The 16,285-nt window shown below is 39.5% G+C and overlaps 1 protein-coding gene across 1 annotated transcript in view; it reads left to right on the top strand.

The window, feature by feature from the left end:
- The window catches only part of IGSF21 (immunoglobin superfamily member 21), a 383,587-nt gene that overhangs the window by 235,783 nt on the left and 131,519 nt on the right, over positions 1-16,285 (top strand). Inside the window, exon 3 of the mRNA XM_031961546.1 lies at positions 4,406-4,527. Within this exon, the coding sequence (XP_031817406.1) occupies positions 4,406-4,527 (122 nt within the window). The remainder of the gene's footprint in view (positions 1-4,405; positions 4,528-16,285) is intronic.

Here is a 16,285-nt window from a genome sequence, read left to right as displayed (position 1 = left end):
GGAATCAAGTGTGGGGTCTGGAATTCAAGAGTTCCTGAGTTTAAATCCTGATTCTGTGAATTATGATATGTGTGACCATGGGCAAGTCATTAGCTCCTATGGGCCAGAGAATCCTCATTTATAGAGTGAAGGGGCTGGTCTAAAGTGCTTCCAAGGCTCTACACTCTGTCAACCTATGATCTATTAAGGCACATAATGGAAGTCAGTGGCTGGAACGTCCATGATGATGAGACCACAGATCTTTCAAGTACTGAAGTTCACTGAATTCACTCATTAACCATTTGATTTATAAATGATCCTTAGGGAAACACAAAATGGTTTCTAGTGGGTACATGGCTTTAAAAAGGGAAGTGACTTCCCCATAGTCTTATAATTACTTGTCAGTCAAACACCAGAATGTCTTAACTCTGCCATTAGATCAACTGGACCCAACCAGATTTCCCCATTGTTCCATTTTCCAGGACATCGTGGAAAAATCCTAGGGTCTCCTGATCAGTAAGGGAGTGCAGTGGAGATGGGGTTTGGGAGTAGCCCTCTCTCTCAGAAGCTGGTTTGTTCCTCTAAACCCCCCCCTTCCCAAGGCAGAATCTCCAGAGTGTGTCATAGGACGAAATGTCATCATAGGACACGGTGGAGGTGCAGGTAGGAAAGGGAGGCAATGATTAGATTAGACACCTGGAACAGGGCCAGCCCTGGGGAAAACTGTGAAGTAGGCAGAATTTGCCCTTGATGTGTCTCTCTCCCCTTCTCACCCCTCCTCTGCTCCTAGGAGGAGGAGGGGAGAACATGGAATCCTAGAACTGAACTAGAATTTTAGGATCCATTTAGTCCAACCCCCATCATGTTACACATGATGAAATTGAGATGTCCAAGATCACATAAGTCAAAGAAGGTTGGTTTCCTTCCCCACCTCTGGGTATAGGACCGTTAAGACCCACCCCCATAGCTCTAGATGTGTCTTCTAATTTCCAACCTCTTAACCTCGAACCATCTCCGTCGAACCCATCCACCCCAACCCATTTGCTCCAATCTCTCCAATCATGCTGTCAGTCATGTGGTTGTGGACTTCTCAAATGTCAGAGGACCATCGGGGATCTTCTCCCCCAACCCTTTTACACTGGGCATGACTCAGAGAAAGAAACTGCCAATAAGTGATTAAGTCCCGGTTCAAAGCCGGGTCTTCGAACACCAAGCGTGTTGCTCCGATGGGAGACATCATAAATCCATCTCCTCATTCCAGCTGAGTCTAAATATTTTTTTAGATTGTCACAACAGGTTAAATATCCAATAGGGCATGGGTTAGTCTGAACCATCACTCAGGGTGATGAGGAAGGCGCCAAACAGAAGGGAAGGCAATCTGGAAAGGCAGGGTGGAAATCCAAGCCATCGCTACGATATTCACTGTTCTGGAAGCGGGGAGAGGGCTTGGGATTTCTCTGGAACGGGGACTCCCAACATTGCAACTCCCTCTCCCTAGTGATTAGAAGGCATTCTGGAAGTACAAGGAGGGAACTTTCGGCCCTTGAGCAGATGGGAAACGGGAAAGATAGCAATTACTTTCTTGTCTAAAGAGAGATCCTTCCACCAGCTCTCAGTCATAGAGGGATACGAGGCTACTCAGGAATTGGGGCTGTAGGAGATAAAAGAATAAACCTGCCCAGTTGGGACTGCATCAGTGAGGCTCCATTCGCCCCCTGCAGGTTAGCCTGAGCACTACGTGGCACTGCCATTTCAAAGCAGAATGGAGAGGTGAGAATGGAAAATGTCAGCGCTGGAAAGGGGTTTAGAACACACAGTATCAAAGTTGGGAGAGCCTTAGGACAAAGAATGACAGAGCTGGGAGGGATCTTAGAACCCGGGATGTCAGAGCTGGGAAAGGGCTTAGAATACAGAATGTCAGAGCTGGGAGGGTCCTTAGAACATGGAGAAGAGAGCTGGGAGGGATCTTTTCAGAACCCTCACTATTAGAGCTGGGAGTGCCCTCAGAGCATACAACTTTGGGAATTTTATCACATAGGATAACCCAACCCCCATAATTTGGAACCCAGAAAAATTTATTTTCTCAAGGCTATCCGAGTCAATGACCAAACTAGTATTGAAAGCCAAATGTTTCATTTCCCTAATATGGAGCTCTATATGCCCCACTGCCTCTAATCTCTGTATTTTCTAATTTTGAATTTTCATAGCCCATAGCAAAAACTATCAATATGTTATTACCTAAAGATTGACACCTCTCCCCACCCCATCTGCCATGTTTTCACATTATGTCTTCATGTCAGAAATAAGAGACTGCCTGGAATTATGAATCAGTAGAAAGGAAAACTTGCCAGTTGGTTTGGAATCACGATAGGATTTGCATCCACCAATTAGTCTCCAGATATTTGTAAACACCTCCTAGATGCCAGGCTCATTGATCATAACCTACTTACTAATACTTCTTTCTATGGTTTCTCAAGTGCTTTCCCACCAGGTTGGTACTTCCCAAATGGTCCTTTCCAATTCTTTTTCTTTTTAAAAATTTTTATTGATGCATTATATTTTAATATTATGAACGCTTAAAGATTATTCTTAGGGAAAGTCCCTGGTAACAAATAAAACAATTAAATACAACTAACAATATAATGATCTCATTTGAAAGTACATGCAGCTTGTCTGTAACATTCTCTGTTTCATTATTTTAAAATTTTTAACAAATTAGCAGAAATTTATGTTCTCTTTGTCCTACTTTCTACACCACTGAAGAAAAGAGAGAAAAGAAAAATAAAATTCTAGTAACAAAGATGAATAATCAAGCAAAATAAATTCCCTCAATGATTGATACAAAAAAATATATTCCTCACTCAGAACCCCTAAATCTATCATTGTGCTGATATCTAGAAAATGGGTAGTATTTAAGCCTTCTGAAATCATGAGTGTTGTTGAATTGATCATTGTTCTTGTAGCTTTAAAAGTTCTTTATTTTAGAGTGTTTTTGCTAATGTAGAAATTGCTGTCCCGGTTCTGATCATTTTATTCTTTATATAAAAGTCTTTAAAATGGTTTATTCTTTTAACATTGGTGCTATAATATAAATTGTTCATTTGATTCTGCTTACTTCTTTCTGCATCACTTCATATGAGCCTTTCCTTGTCTCTTTGAAACAATCTATTTCCTCATTTCTTACATTACAATAACATTTCATTACATTAGTATATCACAACTTATTCAATCAATCCTCAATTGATGAGCACCTTTTTAGTTTCTAATTTTTTGCTACCATAACAAAAAATTCTTATAAATATTTTTGTAAATCTAGAACCTCTTCCTATTTCCTTGATCCCTTTCGGATATAGGCTTAGCAGTGGTATAACTGGGTCAAAAGGGTATTTCTGTATTAAATATCAGATTGATTTCTAAATTGGTTGTACCCATTCACATGTGCACTAAATGAATCAATGTGCCTATTTTCCCATAGTCTTACCAGCATTTATTATTTTCCTTTTTTGTTATCTTTGCCTATCTGATGGGTATGAAATAAAATTTCTGAATTGTTTTAATTTCCATTTCTCTAATTAGTGGTGACTTGTAGAATTTTTTCATATGGCCATAGATAGCCTGGATTTCTTTCCTTGATAACTGCCTATTTAATTTCTTAAACTATTTATCAATTGAAGAATAGCTCTTATTCTTAAAAATCTGAATCAATTTTTTACATATCTTGGAATGAGGTTCTTGCCAATTCACAGCAAAAGCACTCTGTGATATAGGCCAAAGCTTTTTAAACCGTGGCTCGTGACCCTATGTGGGTTTGTATATCTGAATATAGGGGGGCATGAAAACTTTGGCAATAGTAAAACATATCAAATATTCCTCCAATTGAACATATTTAACCTGTCTCAGAGTGCTTCCTATCTTGAGGAGAGAGGAGATATGGGAGGGAAAGAGAAAAATTTGGAACACAAAGCCTTACAAAAATGGATGTTGAAAACTATCTTTACATATATTTGGGAAAAATGAAACACTACTGATAAATTAAAATGAATTTTCAAAACATTCCTCTAAGATTTAATTCTTTATGAAAAATAAACAAGCAATCCATCTCATCAGTATGCAAATTTGCTTTCATCTTTAATAACCGGCAAAATTATATCTATACCAAACAATTGTTTTAAAATAAATGTCTTTATGATTTATTACAACGTTTGATTTGTTTACCCATTTTATATACCAGTATACCTGGGGTCATATAAAAATTTTCTCAGGCACAAAGGGATCGAGAGTGGGAAAAGTTTAAGAAGCCCTGATTTAAGCCAGTAAGAGAAGAAATCAAAGCTAGAATTCTCAGTGACTTCAGTAGTGGGTGGGGTTAGACCTGGAGCACAGTCACCATTAACCACCATTGGATGTAATTTTGCTTCTTTGGCAGGTGACAGACGGTGGGACCATCAAGCAAAAGATCTTCACATTTGACGCCATGTTCTCCACCAACTCTTCGCACATGGAGAATTACCGGAAAAGAGAAGACCTTGTCTATCAGTCCACTGTGAGGTGAGGGGATAGGAAAGGGCATCTTCTACATCTGTTTCTTGGACCTAGGAACACATCTGATGCATTGTTGCTTTGGAGACACTGACTCAGAAAGCTTATGGGTATGGGTTGTACCTTGGGAAAGAGGGAGAAGCTTACTAGTCACAAAGTCTGACGTCACTAGAGAAGGCAGCTTTTAGGTAATGGACACAAAAGAAGTTCCAAAGATTTAGCTGGAAACCTTCAGTATGGAGAGATTTGAAGGTTATGAGATCTAAAAACAGGTAATGAAGGTAGTTTAGGTCTTCCCAAATAATTTATAAATGACAGAACTGAACTATGGTGGGGAAAGGACTGGTCCAAAATCAAACATCGGGTTTCCTTCCCAGGTCCCCTGACTCCTAACCCAATGTTCTTTCTGCTGAGTCCCATCCTTAAAGACATGACTGTGCTGGTAAATATTTAATGAGAAGCTCTCAAAAATTTATACAGGACATACTTTTAAGCTTAATTTATAGCATCGACATTTTCTCCATCACTTTTTAAAGTCTAGATAATCAACAAAACAAGTCAAGCCCTGATTTGTAGTGTTTGCTGACTTCAGAGGTGTAAATACTCACACTGAAAATTTAACAATTGGTTCCAAAAGGTGTAAACTGGCTCCAGCACACCCCTGCCCCACATCCAGATGTCAACAATGCTAATGATGGTAACATTCTTCCTGCACAGTCAGTTTTAGGGGCACCAGTGTGGGTTCTCTGATCAGTCCTTAAAACTGGTCTGGAGTGTTTTGGGAAAAGTCCTAGACAGAGAATCAGGATGAGCTCCTGATTGCTCAGCCGCTCACTAGCCCTGTGACCATGGCCCATCATTCTCGCTCCTTTGGAAGCTGTCAAGAGGGGCCATAATATGTCCTCCCTGCTTACATGGGATGAGGATCAAGTAAGATAATGATACCTCATTGCATGTTCACCTTCTTAATTTGTGCTCACCATTCTAGACATGACAGAGACAACTTGGTTTAATGGAAAGCATTGAATCAAGAGAGCTGGTCTGAAATCCCATGGCTGCTATTAATTAGCTGTGGGATCTTAATTAAGTTAATGCCTCTCTGAATCTCAATTTCCTGATATTTTTTCAACATGGGAGATTCTGGCCCCACTCTCACATGGCCAGGACAGCTATTATCTCTCTCTCTCTGTCTCTGTCTCTCTCTCTTTCCCTCTCTCCTTCTTTCTCTCTCTCTCTTCTCTGTTCTCTCTCTCTTTCTCTTCTCTTTGTCTCCCTCTTTTTCTCTCTCTCTTTCATATACACATATAGACATGCTCATACAACACTCACACACACATATCCATCCATCCATACACACAGAGAGAACCTCTCCCTTTGCTAAGTCAGACCCAATATAAAAAGGCAGCATCAGCCATGGGATCAAGGTAGACTGTCAGAGAAAGCTCAGGTCCTACAATCTCCTATCAACATTCTTGCTCATGGGTGACATCAGCTTAGGTGGTCTTGACATGTGCCCCCATTTCATGTAAAATAGAGGTGATCATTTTTGCACTCCTTGCCCTGATGAATTGTTACAAAAAATGCTTTGTGAACTTTAAAGTCATAGGAAATAGGAAGCTATGATTTCGATGATAGAACAAATCCCAGATGAGGGAATTCCCTTTCCCAATAAAAGTTGTCACCTGATCTATATAGCTATTTAGAATCTCATCCTCAGAAGAGTAGCTAGAGAACTGAGATGCTTAGGGACTTGTCCAGGGTTACTCAGCCAGGCTGCTTCAGAGATGGGACCTGCACCAGGGACTTCTTAGTTTTGAGGCAAGCTGTGCAGCTGCTTCAACAAACTGCCTCATATAAACTTTAAAGCACTATAAAAATGGCCCTTTTCTTCCCACGAGATGCCTGACCCATTATTCTACCCAAGCACAAAGTAGCTTGTTAGGAATATTAGCTGTTGGATGTTAGCAACAATTACTAGAGCACCTATGATTTATTAATACAAAGAAATTTATAAAGCTGAAATGGGCCTTAGTACACAGGGCTGGGCTGGGAGAGCCTTAAATTATGAAATATCAGAGCTGGGAGGAACCTTAGAACATGGGATTTCAGAATTGGGAGTTCCTTTAGAATATAGATGTCAGAACTGGAGGGGGCTCTAGAGTATGGGATGTCTGAGCTGAGAGGGTCCTTAGGACACAAAATGTCAAAGCTGGGTCCTTAGAATAAAAAGTGTTCAAGTTGGAAGAGACCATAGCACCTTAGAATATGGTCTTTCATGGTTGGAAGGGGCCTAAGAACACAGAACTTAAAAACCAGAAGACCCTTTAGAATACAGATTTGATCTGTTGATGGAACCATCATCCTTTTGGCCATCCTTCTGGTCAACCTTATATTTATCCTGGACTCTCTTCTCTCCCTCAATCCCTATTTCAATCTGATAACAATTGCTATTGATTCTACCTTCATAGCATCCCTCACCTACCCAACTCTTAGCCTGTTACTTAGCCCTATTTGGTGACCCTAACCCTTATCTTCTCCATCCACATGGCTACCATTAGTTCAAGTCTTCATCTCCTGTTGTGTGAATTATTCAAATTGTCTCTTAATCGGTCTCCCCACCTCTAGTCTCTCTCCTATCCAATCCAGCTTCCATATTGTTGCCAATATTTATTCCTAAAGCACACACAAGTCTACTTTGTCATTCGATCAAGAAGTGTCAGCGGTTTCCAATTTCCTCCAATATAAAATACAATTTTTTTTGGCTCAGCGTCCTTTTCAGTCAGGCCTGACCTATCTTCCCAGGTTTACCACACATTAATCTCCCTGAAGTGCTCTATGTTCCAGCCCAACTAGGTCCTTTGCTCTTCCTTATACCTAACATTCCATCTTATACCTTTTAGTTTTTGCACAGAATGTCTCCTATGGCTCGGACATGCTCCCTCTTCACCTCTACCTTGTTGAATCTCCAGCTGCTTTTAAGTGACACACCTCTTACTCCAGGCTTAAACTTTCAATTGCTAGTTTTCTTTCTCCCACTGCACATATAACTTAGCATATATTTTGAATTTGCTTATCTATATTCATGTTGTTTTGGTACAAGAGAATGGAAGCTCCCTGAAGTACTATTTACTTTATGCTTTTGTATCCCCAGCCCCCAGCAAAGTACCCAGCACAATATAAACATTAAATTAATTCTTGATGAATAAATGAAGGGGAGGAACCTTAGAACCTTAGGGCATTGGAAATAGAAAGAACCATAGAGACTAATCCAACTTCTTCAGTTAAAAATGAGAAACCTGTGATTCTCTAAAGCAAGAGTTTCTAAGTTGAGAGCCACGGATATATTGCATGGAAAAAACACATAATTTTCATTCATTTCTAACTGAAATTTTGCATTTCCTTAAATTATGCTGAGAAGAGGTTCATTACATATACAAACACATACACACATATACATGCATAAAAACAAATTAAGGATCCCTACTCTAAGGGAAACTTCATAGGAACTTGTTAATCATAGGATCATAGATTTAGAGAAGAAAGAACTTTAGAGGACATTAAGTGCAACATCATTTTACAGATGAGAAGACTGAGTTTTAGAAAGATTAAGTGACTTATCCATGATCATACACCTAGTGTCAGAGATAAATCTGAATGTTGGTCTTCCATATCTTGGCATCCTATCCCTACCAAAAACCAGCTTGGGACGACCTTCAAACCCAGAGTTTATTCCATGACACTAGCTAATGATGAATTACTTCTCTCTCCTAAGGCCTTAGGGCTTATGGAAATTGAAGGCTGCCTTCTTCACCAAACTGCCATCTGGTCTAGCAAAACGTGGGCTGACAGTTTACCTGTTAATGATAATAGCTTGCATTCGGATAGCATGTTACGGCTGTGTGACAGTTTACATACATTACTTCCCAAGGTTATTGTGAGGATCAAATGAGACAATTAGTACAAATAATGTTGTCCCCCCTTCCCAGTCCCACAAACATCCTCTGAGGCTTCATCCATGGTAGAGGGGTGAGTTGGGGCTCTGAAAGCCTGTGCCAACAGAGTTTACTCCCTCACTGAATTGGAAAAGGATTGAGTACAGGGATAGCAAAGGACTATGGACAGCGATGGAGATCAGTTTTCCTAAGGCCTAGCTAATTGCAGAGATCCATGGGTTTTCACTCATCAGCCATCTGGAGATGACTTTTTAAAAGCCATGGCAAGTTACAAAATCTATTTCCTAAGGTGGTTGGGATCAAGTTTTATAAAGGTGAGAGGGAAATCTGCATTTTCTTTGGATATTTTGAATCTTCACTAAGGCTGAAGTTGAGTGCCCAAGCTCATGCAGCAAAGGAGCAGTAAAGTTAAAAGCCCTGGGTTATTTAATCCCTCCCCACTTAAGTCTGATATCCCTTCCATTACTGAGTACTGGAGCACGGATTCAGAACCCCAGAACTGGAATGATTCTTTAACCAGAATCCCTCTGGGACTTCCCTGACAATTCATTGATTGTCCAGCATCTGGAAGTCTTGGGGTGAAGGGGATGAACAATACACCGAAAACTACCCATTGGACTATTGAATAGCTCTCATTAACATTATTTCCTTGAATCAAGCCCAGATCTTCCTTTTAGTGTCTTAGGATGATTAGCTCATAGCTCTCTAGTTAAAAAGGACCTCAGAGACCATCTAGTCCCATCCCCCTCATTTATAGGGATGAGGCAGTTGAGGTTATTGAGGTTAAATGCTTCTGCCAAAGTCACATGCTTGTATCTATTGCATCTAACCCTCCCCTCTGGAGTGAAGCAAAACAAAGTTGACCCCTTTCTTCCATGTCCTGACCCTTTAAATACTTGAAAACAATGAATTTATTTCCCACAAGTCTTCTCTTCTCCAGGCTAAACACTCCAAATTTCTTTTAACCAGCCCTCATACATGATCTTGAAGCCATTTGTTATCCTGGTCACTTTCCAGGTCTTTTGACTCCAAGTTCAATGCACTTTCTACTCCCCTCCGCTGGCTCTCTGGAGATGGGCAAGACAGAGGCAGCAGGATGGGAGGTGGATGGAGAGCAAAGGAAACCCGAGGCATGGAGAGGAAAGATAAAAGCTCTTCAAATCACATCAAATTGTAGGGGGACAAATCCCCCCCTAACAGCCTAAACGGTAGAAGAAAAGGAAGCAGGCTGAGCTGTGAGGCTGCGGAAGTCCTATTAGCTGTTGGCAGGAGGGTTGGTGCCAGGCTAGGAATTCCACATTTACATATAAATGAAGATATTTACAAATTAATGCATCTCAACTAGAGAAAGTCCCAGCTCCACAGCTGTCAGTGCCTTCTTCCTCTCTTGCTGGGGGAGAGTAAGAAGAGAATAAGACAGAAATGACGATCAAATGTATAGGAGACAGTAATTTCCCAGATTCAGCAGCACCTCTGATAGCTTTTCCCAACTTAAAGCTTCAGAGGTAGAGCCTGGGGATAATCCAGGATGGTTGGAAATAGGAAGAAACAGAAAGATCATTTGGGTAGGGTAAGCGGGATGGCTATCCCAAGGGATGAACTCCCCAGATTTAAAATTCTGGGATTCTAGGCTGTGGGATTTGGAGACTTCAAAACATTATTCTTATTTGGGCAGTGTTATATCTGAGCTCTCAAAACATGTCTTCGAGGTAATGGGATAGAGTTTTAGAATATACTATATCAGAAAGTTAGCTAAAACTGTCTCTGAAATGTTTTCTCTTCATCAGCTCAGCCCTTAATGGGGACACCAATCACTCAACAAGGTCTGTCACAAAATGCTAGACACCCAGGGAAGAGAGACATACAGACATTCACTCTCCTCCGGTTGCTCCCTTGTGGGTGGGCTAGCACACCAAAACTACACAAAGATATACCCAACCACAGAGAAACTTCTCTGTTCTCCCATAGTTTCCCTTCCCATTCTCTAGGGATTCACTCAGGTCTCAGCCTTTCCCTCATTTGATGGTGATATTATTTTTTTAAACTATTTTATTTTTCCAAATACATGATAAGATAGTTTTCTTTTTTTAATAATAGCCTTTCATTTTCAAAATATATGCAGATCGTTTTCAACATTCACCTTACAAAACCTTGTGTTCCATCTTTTTCCCCCTCCTTTCCCTCCACCCCCTCTCCTAGACAGCAAGTAATTTAATATATGTGAAACATGTGCAATTCTTCTATATATATTTCCACAATTATCATGCTGCACAAGAAAAATCAGATAAAAAGGGAAAAAAATGAGAAAGAAAAAAAGCAAGCAAACAACAGCAAAAAGCGTGAAAATGCTATGTTGTGATCCATATTCAGCGCCCCACTCCAGTTCTCTTTCTGGATGCAGATGGATCTCTCCATCCAAATCTATTAGAATTGAACTGAATCACCTCATTGTTGAAAAGAGCCATGTCTATCAGAATTGATTATTGTATAATCTTCTTGTTGCTGTGTACAATGTTCTCTTGATTCTACTCACTTCACTTAGCTTCAGTTCATGTAACTCTCCAGAGACTTTCTGAAATCATTCTGCTGATTTTTTCTTATAGAACAATAATATTCCATAACATTCATATACCATAATTTATTCAGCCATTCTCCAACTGATGGGCATCCACTCATTTTCCAGTTCCTTGCCACTACAGAAAAGGATGCCACAAACATTTTTGCACATGTGGGTCCTTTTCCCTTTTTATGATCTCTTTGGGATACAGACCCAGTAGAGACACTGTTGAATCAAAGGGTATGCACATTTTGATAGCCCTTTGGGCATAGTTCCAAATTGCTCTCCAGAATGCTTGGATCAGTTCACCACTCCACCAACAATGTATGAGTATCCCAGTTTTACCCACATCCCCTCCAACATTTATCATTATCTTTTCCTATCATCTTAGCCAATCAGAGAAATATGTAGTGGTACCTCAAAATTGTCTTAATTTGCATTTTTCTGATCAATAGTGATTTAGAGCATTTTTTCATATGACTAGAAATGGTTTTAATTTCTTCATCTGAAAATTGTCTGTTCATATTTGCAAAGATAGTTTTCAACATTCATTTTTGTAAAACTTCTGTTCCAAATTTTTCTCCCTCCTTCCTTTACTTCCCCTCTTTCCAAGGCAGCAATCTGAGATCAGTTAAATATATACAATTCTTTTAAACATATTTCCATATTTGTCATGTTGTACAAGATAAATCAGTTCAAAAGAAAAAAAACAATCAAACAACAACAAAAGAGTGAAAATGCTATGCTTTGATCATCACATAATCTTGTTGTTACTGTGTACGGTGTTTTTTTGGTTCTGCTCACTTCACTCAGCATCAGTTCATGTAGATCTTTCCAGGCTTTCCTGAAATCAGCCTGCTCATCATTTCTTATAGAACGGTAATGTTCCATTACATTCATATACCATAACTTATTCAGCCATTCCCCAATTGATGGGCATTCATTCAATTTAGATGTTGAGATCCTTGAAGGCAGGCAGGGACTATTTTGGTTTGGGGTTTGCTTTTTTTTGCCTTTCTTTGTATCCTCAGAACTTAGCACAATGCCTGGCACATAGTAGGTGATTAATAAATGCTTATTTAATGACTGACTTAATCTTGCTCTCTGATTTTTTTAAACTGCTAAAAAGCACAAAAGTGAAACAAACTAATTCTTCTAGTCTTCAAAATATTTATTCCGCCTCAAAAATCACCCATCTAATTTGGAACATAATGTTTTGCAAGAATGAATGTTGACAACTATCTTTGCATGTATTTTGAAAATAAAAAGCTATTTTAAAAAAAACACCCATCTATGCCATCCCTCTTAAATTATCTTAGCACTCTTTACTGTGCCAGTATCAAACCATCCAGGTAGTGTCAATCTTGTGACAGTTGCTGGCCATGGTGCTGACATGTCCCTAATTAACAATACCAACAGAAGTGATCTACCTTAAGAGAATTCTTTGCCCCAAATGGGAATTCCCTTTTCTCAATGATATTCTGTCACATCTCATAGCATGATGATCCTTCCATTCCCTAACTAAAGTATCAGGTACTTACTTCCTTAAAAAAGCAGCTTAGTCATTGTTGGACAATTCTTAAGATTTAGAAAGTATTCTTTAGGCTGAACTGGTCTGCCTCCATATAGATGGCTTCTAACACAGAAATTAGGTTTTTTCCACCCTTATCCCAACTCTAGGCCAGAAGTCATGGAAAAGACTTGAACCCTTGTAAAACACAGGTCCATTTAACATTTAGGGACAGACATCTCTTGTCTTTTTTGTGTCATGAACCTTCATGATAGTTTTATGAAGCCTATGGACCTCTTCTTTAGATAAGGCTTTTAAATTGTTGAAATGAAATACTTAAGATCACAAAGAAAATGAAATATGTTGAAATAAAGATATATTTTTTCTTGAAAATCCTCCTGAAATCTATTCTTGAGACAGCTTCTAGCACAAGAATCCAGCCTCAGACACATTAGCTGTGTGAATCTGGGCAAGTCATTTTCCTCAAATGTAAAATGAGAGTAATAATGCATGCAATTGTGAAGATCAAATACGATTTTTGTAAAAATACTTAGTGCCTAGAACATTGTAGGAGTTTTAGGTGGATATTCCCATCCCTATTCACAAATTTGGGTGGGTAGGTGGAAGGGATATCTGTGAATTATTAAGTTAAGAATCCTTAATCTAGGGGACATACTCCACACCATATTCTAGTCAACTCTGCTCCAAGCTTCATAGTGAATTTGTTGTTTAGTCATTTTCAATCATATACAACTCTTCATGACCCCTTTTTGGAGGGATGGGGGGCTTTTTTGGTCAAGATATTGAAGCAGTTTGCTATTTCCTTCAGTTCATTTTATAGATAAGGAACTGAGGCAAAGACACAACTAGTTAGTGTTTAAGGCCAAATCTGAACTCAACCCAGGAAGATTAGTCTTCCTAACTCCAGTAAATAGCAAAACTATAACAAATAGTTAATACTAATAAAAATAACTTCCAACTCGATGACACGATGTTTTTAAAGTATTTTCTTCATATTCACTCTGTGAAGTAGAATATCATTATCCTATTCAACAGAAGGAGGAAATTAAGATCAACAAACGATTAAATGACTTGATCTGATTCACATGACTAACAAATTGAGGTTCCCTGACTTATGTCCCACCACTCTATTAAATTTTTGGAGGAATGGATTGGCTTTTTCCATAAAATCCTCTGATTTCCTGATAAGGCAGAGGTCCATCCTCTCTGAAGATAGGTAGAATGCCAGTTATATGGTGGGCAGAGTGGCTGCTTCCCACCCCTACCCCACCCTCCTTTGTTTACTTTTTCAGTTTACTGGGTTGAATAATGATGATGCCTTAATAATACCTTACTTTGGTACAATGCTTTACACTTTACAAAACACCCTTTCATATATTAGCCCATGGATCCTCCCAACACCCAATTTCTGCCCTGCCTATTTCACAGGGCTATTGTTATTCCCATTATCTAATGAGTTTGCAGGTAGGCAACTCTTGACCAAAAGGACCTTCTCTCCATCAGCCTTTTCTTGACCCTTAGAATTTTAGGCTTTTAGTTTAACAGATCTGTTCCAGCTCTGAGGCTCTGAGGCTCTGTGATTCAGGTAGCTTTTCGTATTTTCATTTCTAATTTCATCCTGCCAATTGTGCTGTGAGGTGGGCAGAATAGAAATTTTATAGGGAAGAAACAGTTTTGGGGTGAAGTGATTTGCTCAGGGTCATACAAGTAGTAAGAAATAAAGGTGACTCAAACCCAAATATATCTTCTTCCTAATTCATAGATGCGAATCTGCATGGCTTTACCCTGTAATTTTGCTTTCTGCATCATCTACCCTTCCATCTGAACACAGTGCCTGCCCCCAGTCCTATTAGCCCCAACACTTCTGTGTTGATTGATTGAGAAATTGTAGGATCCAGACCTGAAAAGGACCTCAGGGAACATCTAATCCACCCCCTCGTGTTATAGCTGAGGAAGCTGATACCTAGCAAGGTCAAGAAATTTGGTCAAAGTCACCCAAGTTGGAAGAAACAGACTCAGAACTTGTCTTCAGATTTTTCATCAAGTGCACTTCCTGTGCACCATGTTGAATGGGTCAAAGTTAATTCTATTTTTATGCTCTCATCAGAGTCAGGCTGGTCTCCTCTGAGAGGCTTTTTCTTTTTTAAAATAATCCATTGGGCTCAATTTGCAAGTCTGAGGAAAACACCTTTCCCACCTGCAGGTCACTTGAGACTTCACAACAACTTCTAGCAGGCAGGACATGAAGCTGATTGGGAGGGATGGAGGGAGGGGGATTCAGTATTCAGTGAAATCCTGATTTTTATATCCTACAAACACCCGCCATCACCCTCAGCCATATGTTTTTAGGAACAGCTGGGCTGTTGGGGAGGAGGGGCCAGATGGTTAGATGAAGGATTCATATATACAAGCAGACCTCCTGGATTCTCATGAATCAGAAGAGAGAGTGGGTATGTCATGAATCCTGGATCCCCCTCGACCCCAAGACAGCCTTTTCTGGGGACAAAAAGTAGGGGTCTAGCTCATCAGATACAGTAGTCTGAGAGAGGTAGCTTGAATCTGATACATGAAAAACAATACAAAGAGGATTCAAAACATTGTGGCAAGACTGAGATTCCAGATTTTAAGACATTTATGGAGCAAACAGTATAGTAAGATGACAAGAACACAGATAATTGTGCGTATGTGTGTTTAAGATGATGAAAGCATGGTTAGAGGCAAATTACCTGAAAAAGATCTAAAGGTTTTAGTGAACCACAAGCTCATTATATGTTTTAACAATGTGATGACAACCAAGAAACCTATGACAATTCCAGGCTGCATTAAGAGAGTATCCAAGATTAATGAAATGATAATCTAGGAGGATTTTGCCTTGATCAGATCATATCTAGGGTATTAGGACTGAATACCACATTTTGTGAAGAATATTAATTAACTGTAGAGTACCCAGAAGCCTATCAGGATTGTGAGGAACTTCTAAACCATTTCCTTATCTGAGATTGCTTTTTCTATGTGTAAAATATCTTTGGGATTTTTTTTCAAATAAATTTTATTTATCTTTTGTTCATCTGTCACTTAAATTTCCCCTGTATTTCTCCCTGTCTCCTTCTAAGGAGCCAGTTACCAAATCCATTGACCTCTTGGTTCTCATTCTTTTTTTTAAATCTCTCTTCAGCATCAGATTCTGTTTATCATGCCTTCCTTTTCTGTTATCAACATTGTTCTTTCTTAGTTCTTTGCCTACCATCGGGCTACTACTTCTCTGTCTCCTTAATTTTTTTTATCCCTTTTCCATCTCATACATGTGAGTATACTATCCTGAGTACTGTACATATGAGGGATTCGATCCTGAGTCTTCTTCTTTTCTCTTTCTACAAATTGTTTCTTGGTGACTTCCTCAGGTTCCATGGGTTTGACTAACATTTCCATGTCAGTGACTCCCAGATCTACATATGCAGCCCTAATCTCTCTCCTGAGCTCCAGTCTGACATCACTATGCCTACTGGACATTTCCAATTGGATATCCCATAAGCATCTCAAATTCGATGTGTTTAATGCAGAATTCATCATCTTTTCCCAAAGGACCCACTTCTCTTCTAGATTTCTCATTTCTGTTGGAAGCACTTCCATTTTTGTAATCTCACAGATTCACAACCTCAAAATTTTCCCCAACTCTTCCTTCTCCCTTCACCATTCAAATTCCAACCAGTGGCCAGCTTCAGCCAC

The sequence above is a fragment of the Sarcophilus harrisii genome, chromosome 3 (assembly GCF_902635505.1).
Source record: "Sarcophilus harrisii chromosome 3, mSarHar1.11, whole genome shotgun sequence".
Taxonomy (NCBI): domain Eukaryota; kingdom Metazoa; phylum Chordata; class Mammalia; order Dasyuromorphia; family Dasyuridae; genus Sarcophilus; species Sarcophilus harrisii.
This window is presented reverse-complemented; position numbering and strand designations above follow the sequence as displayed.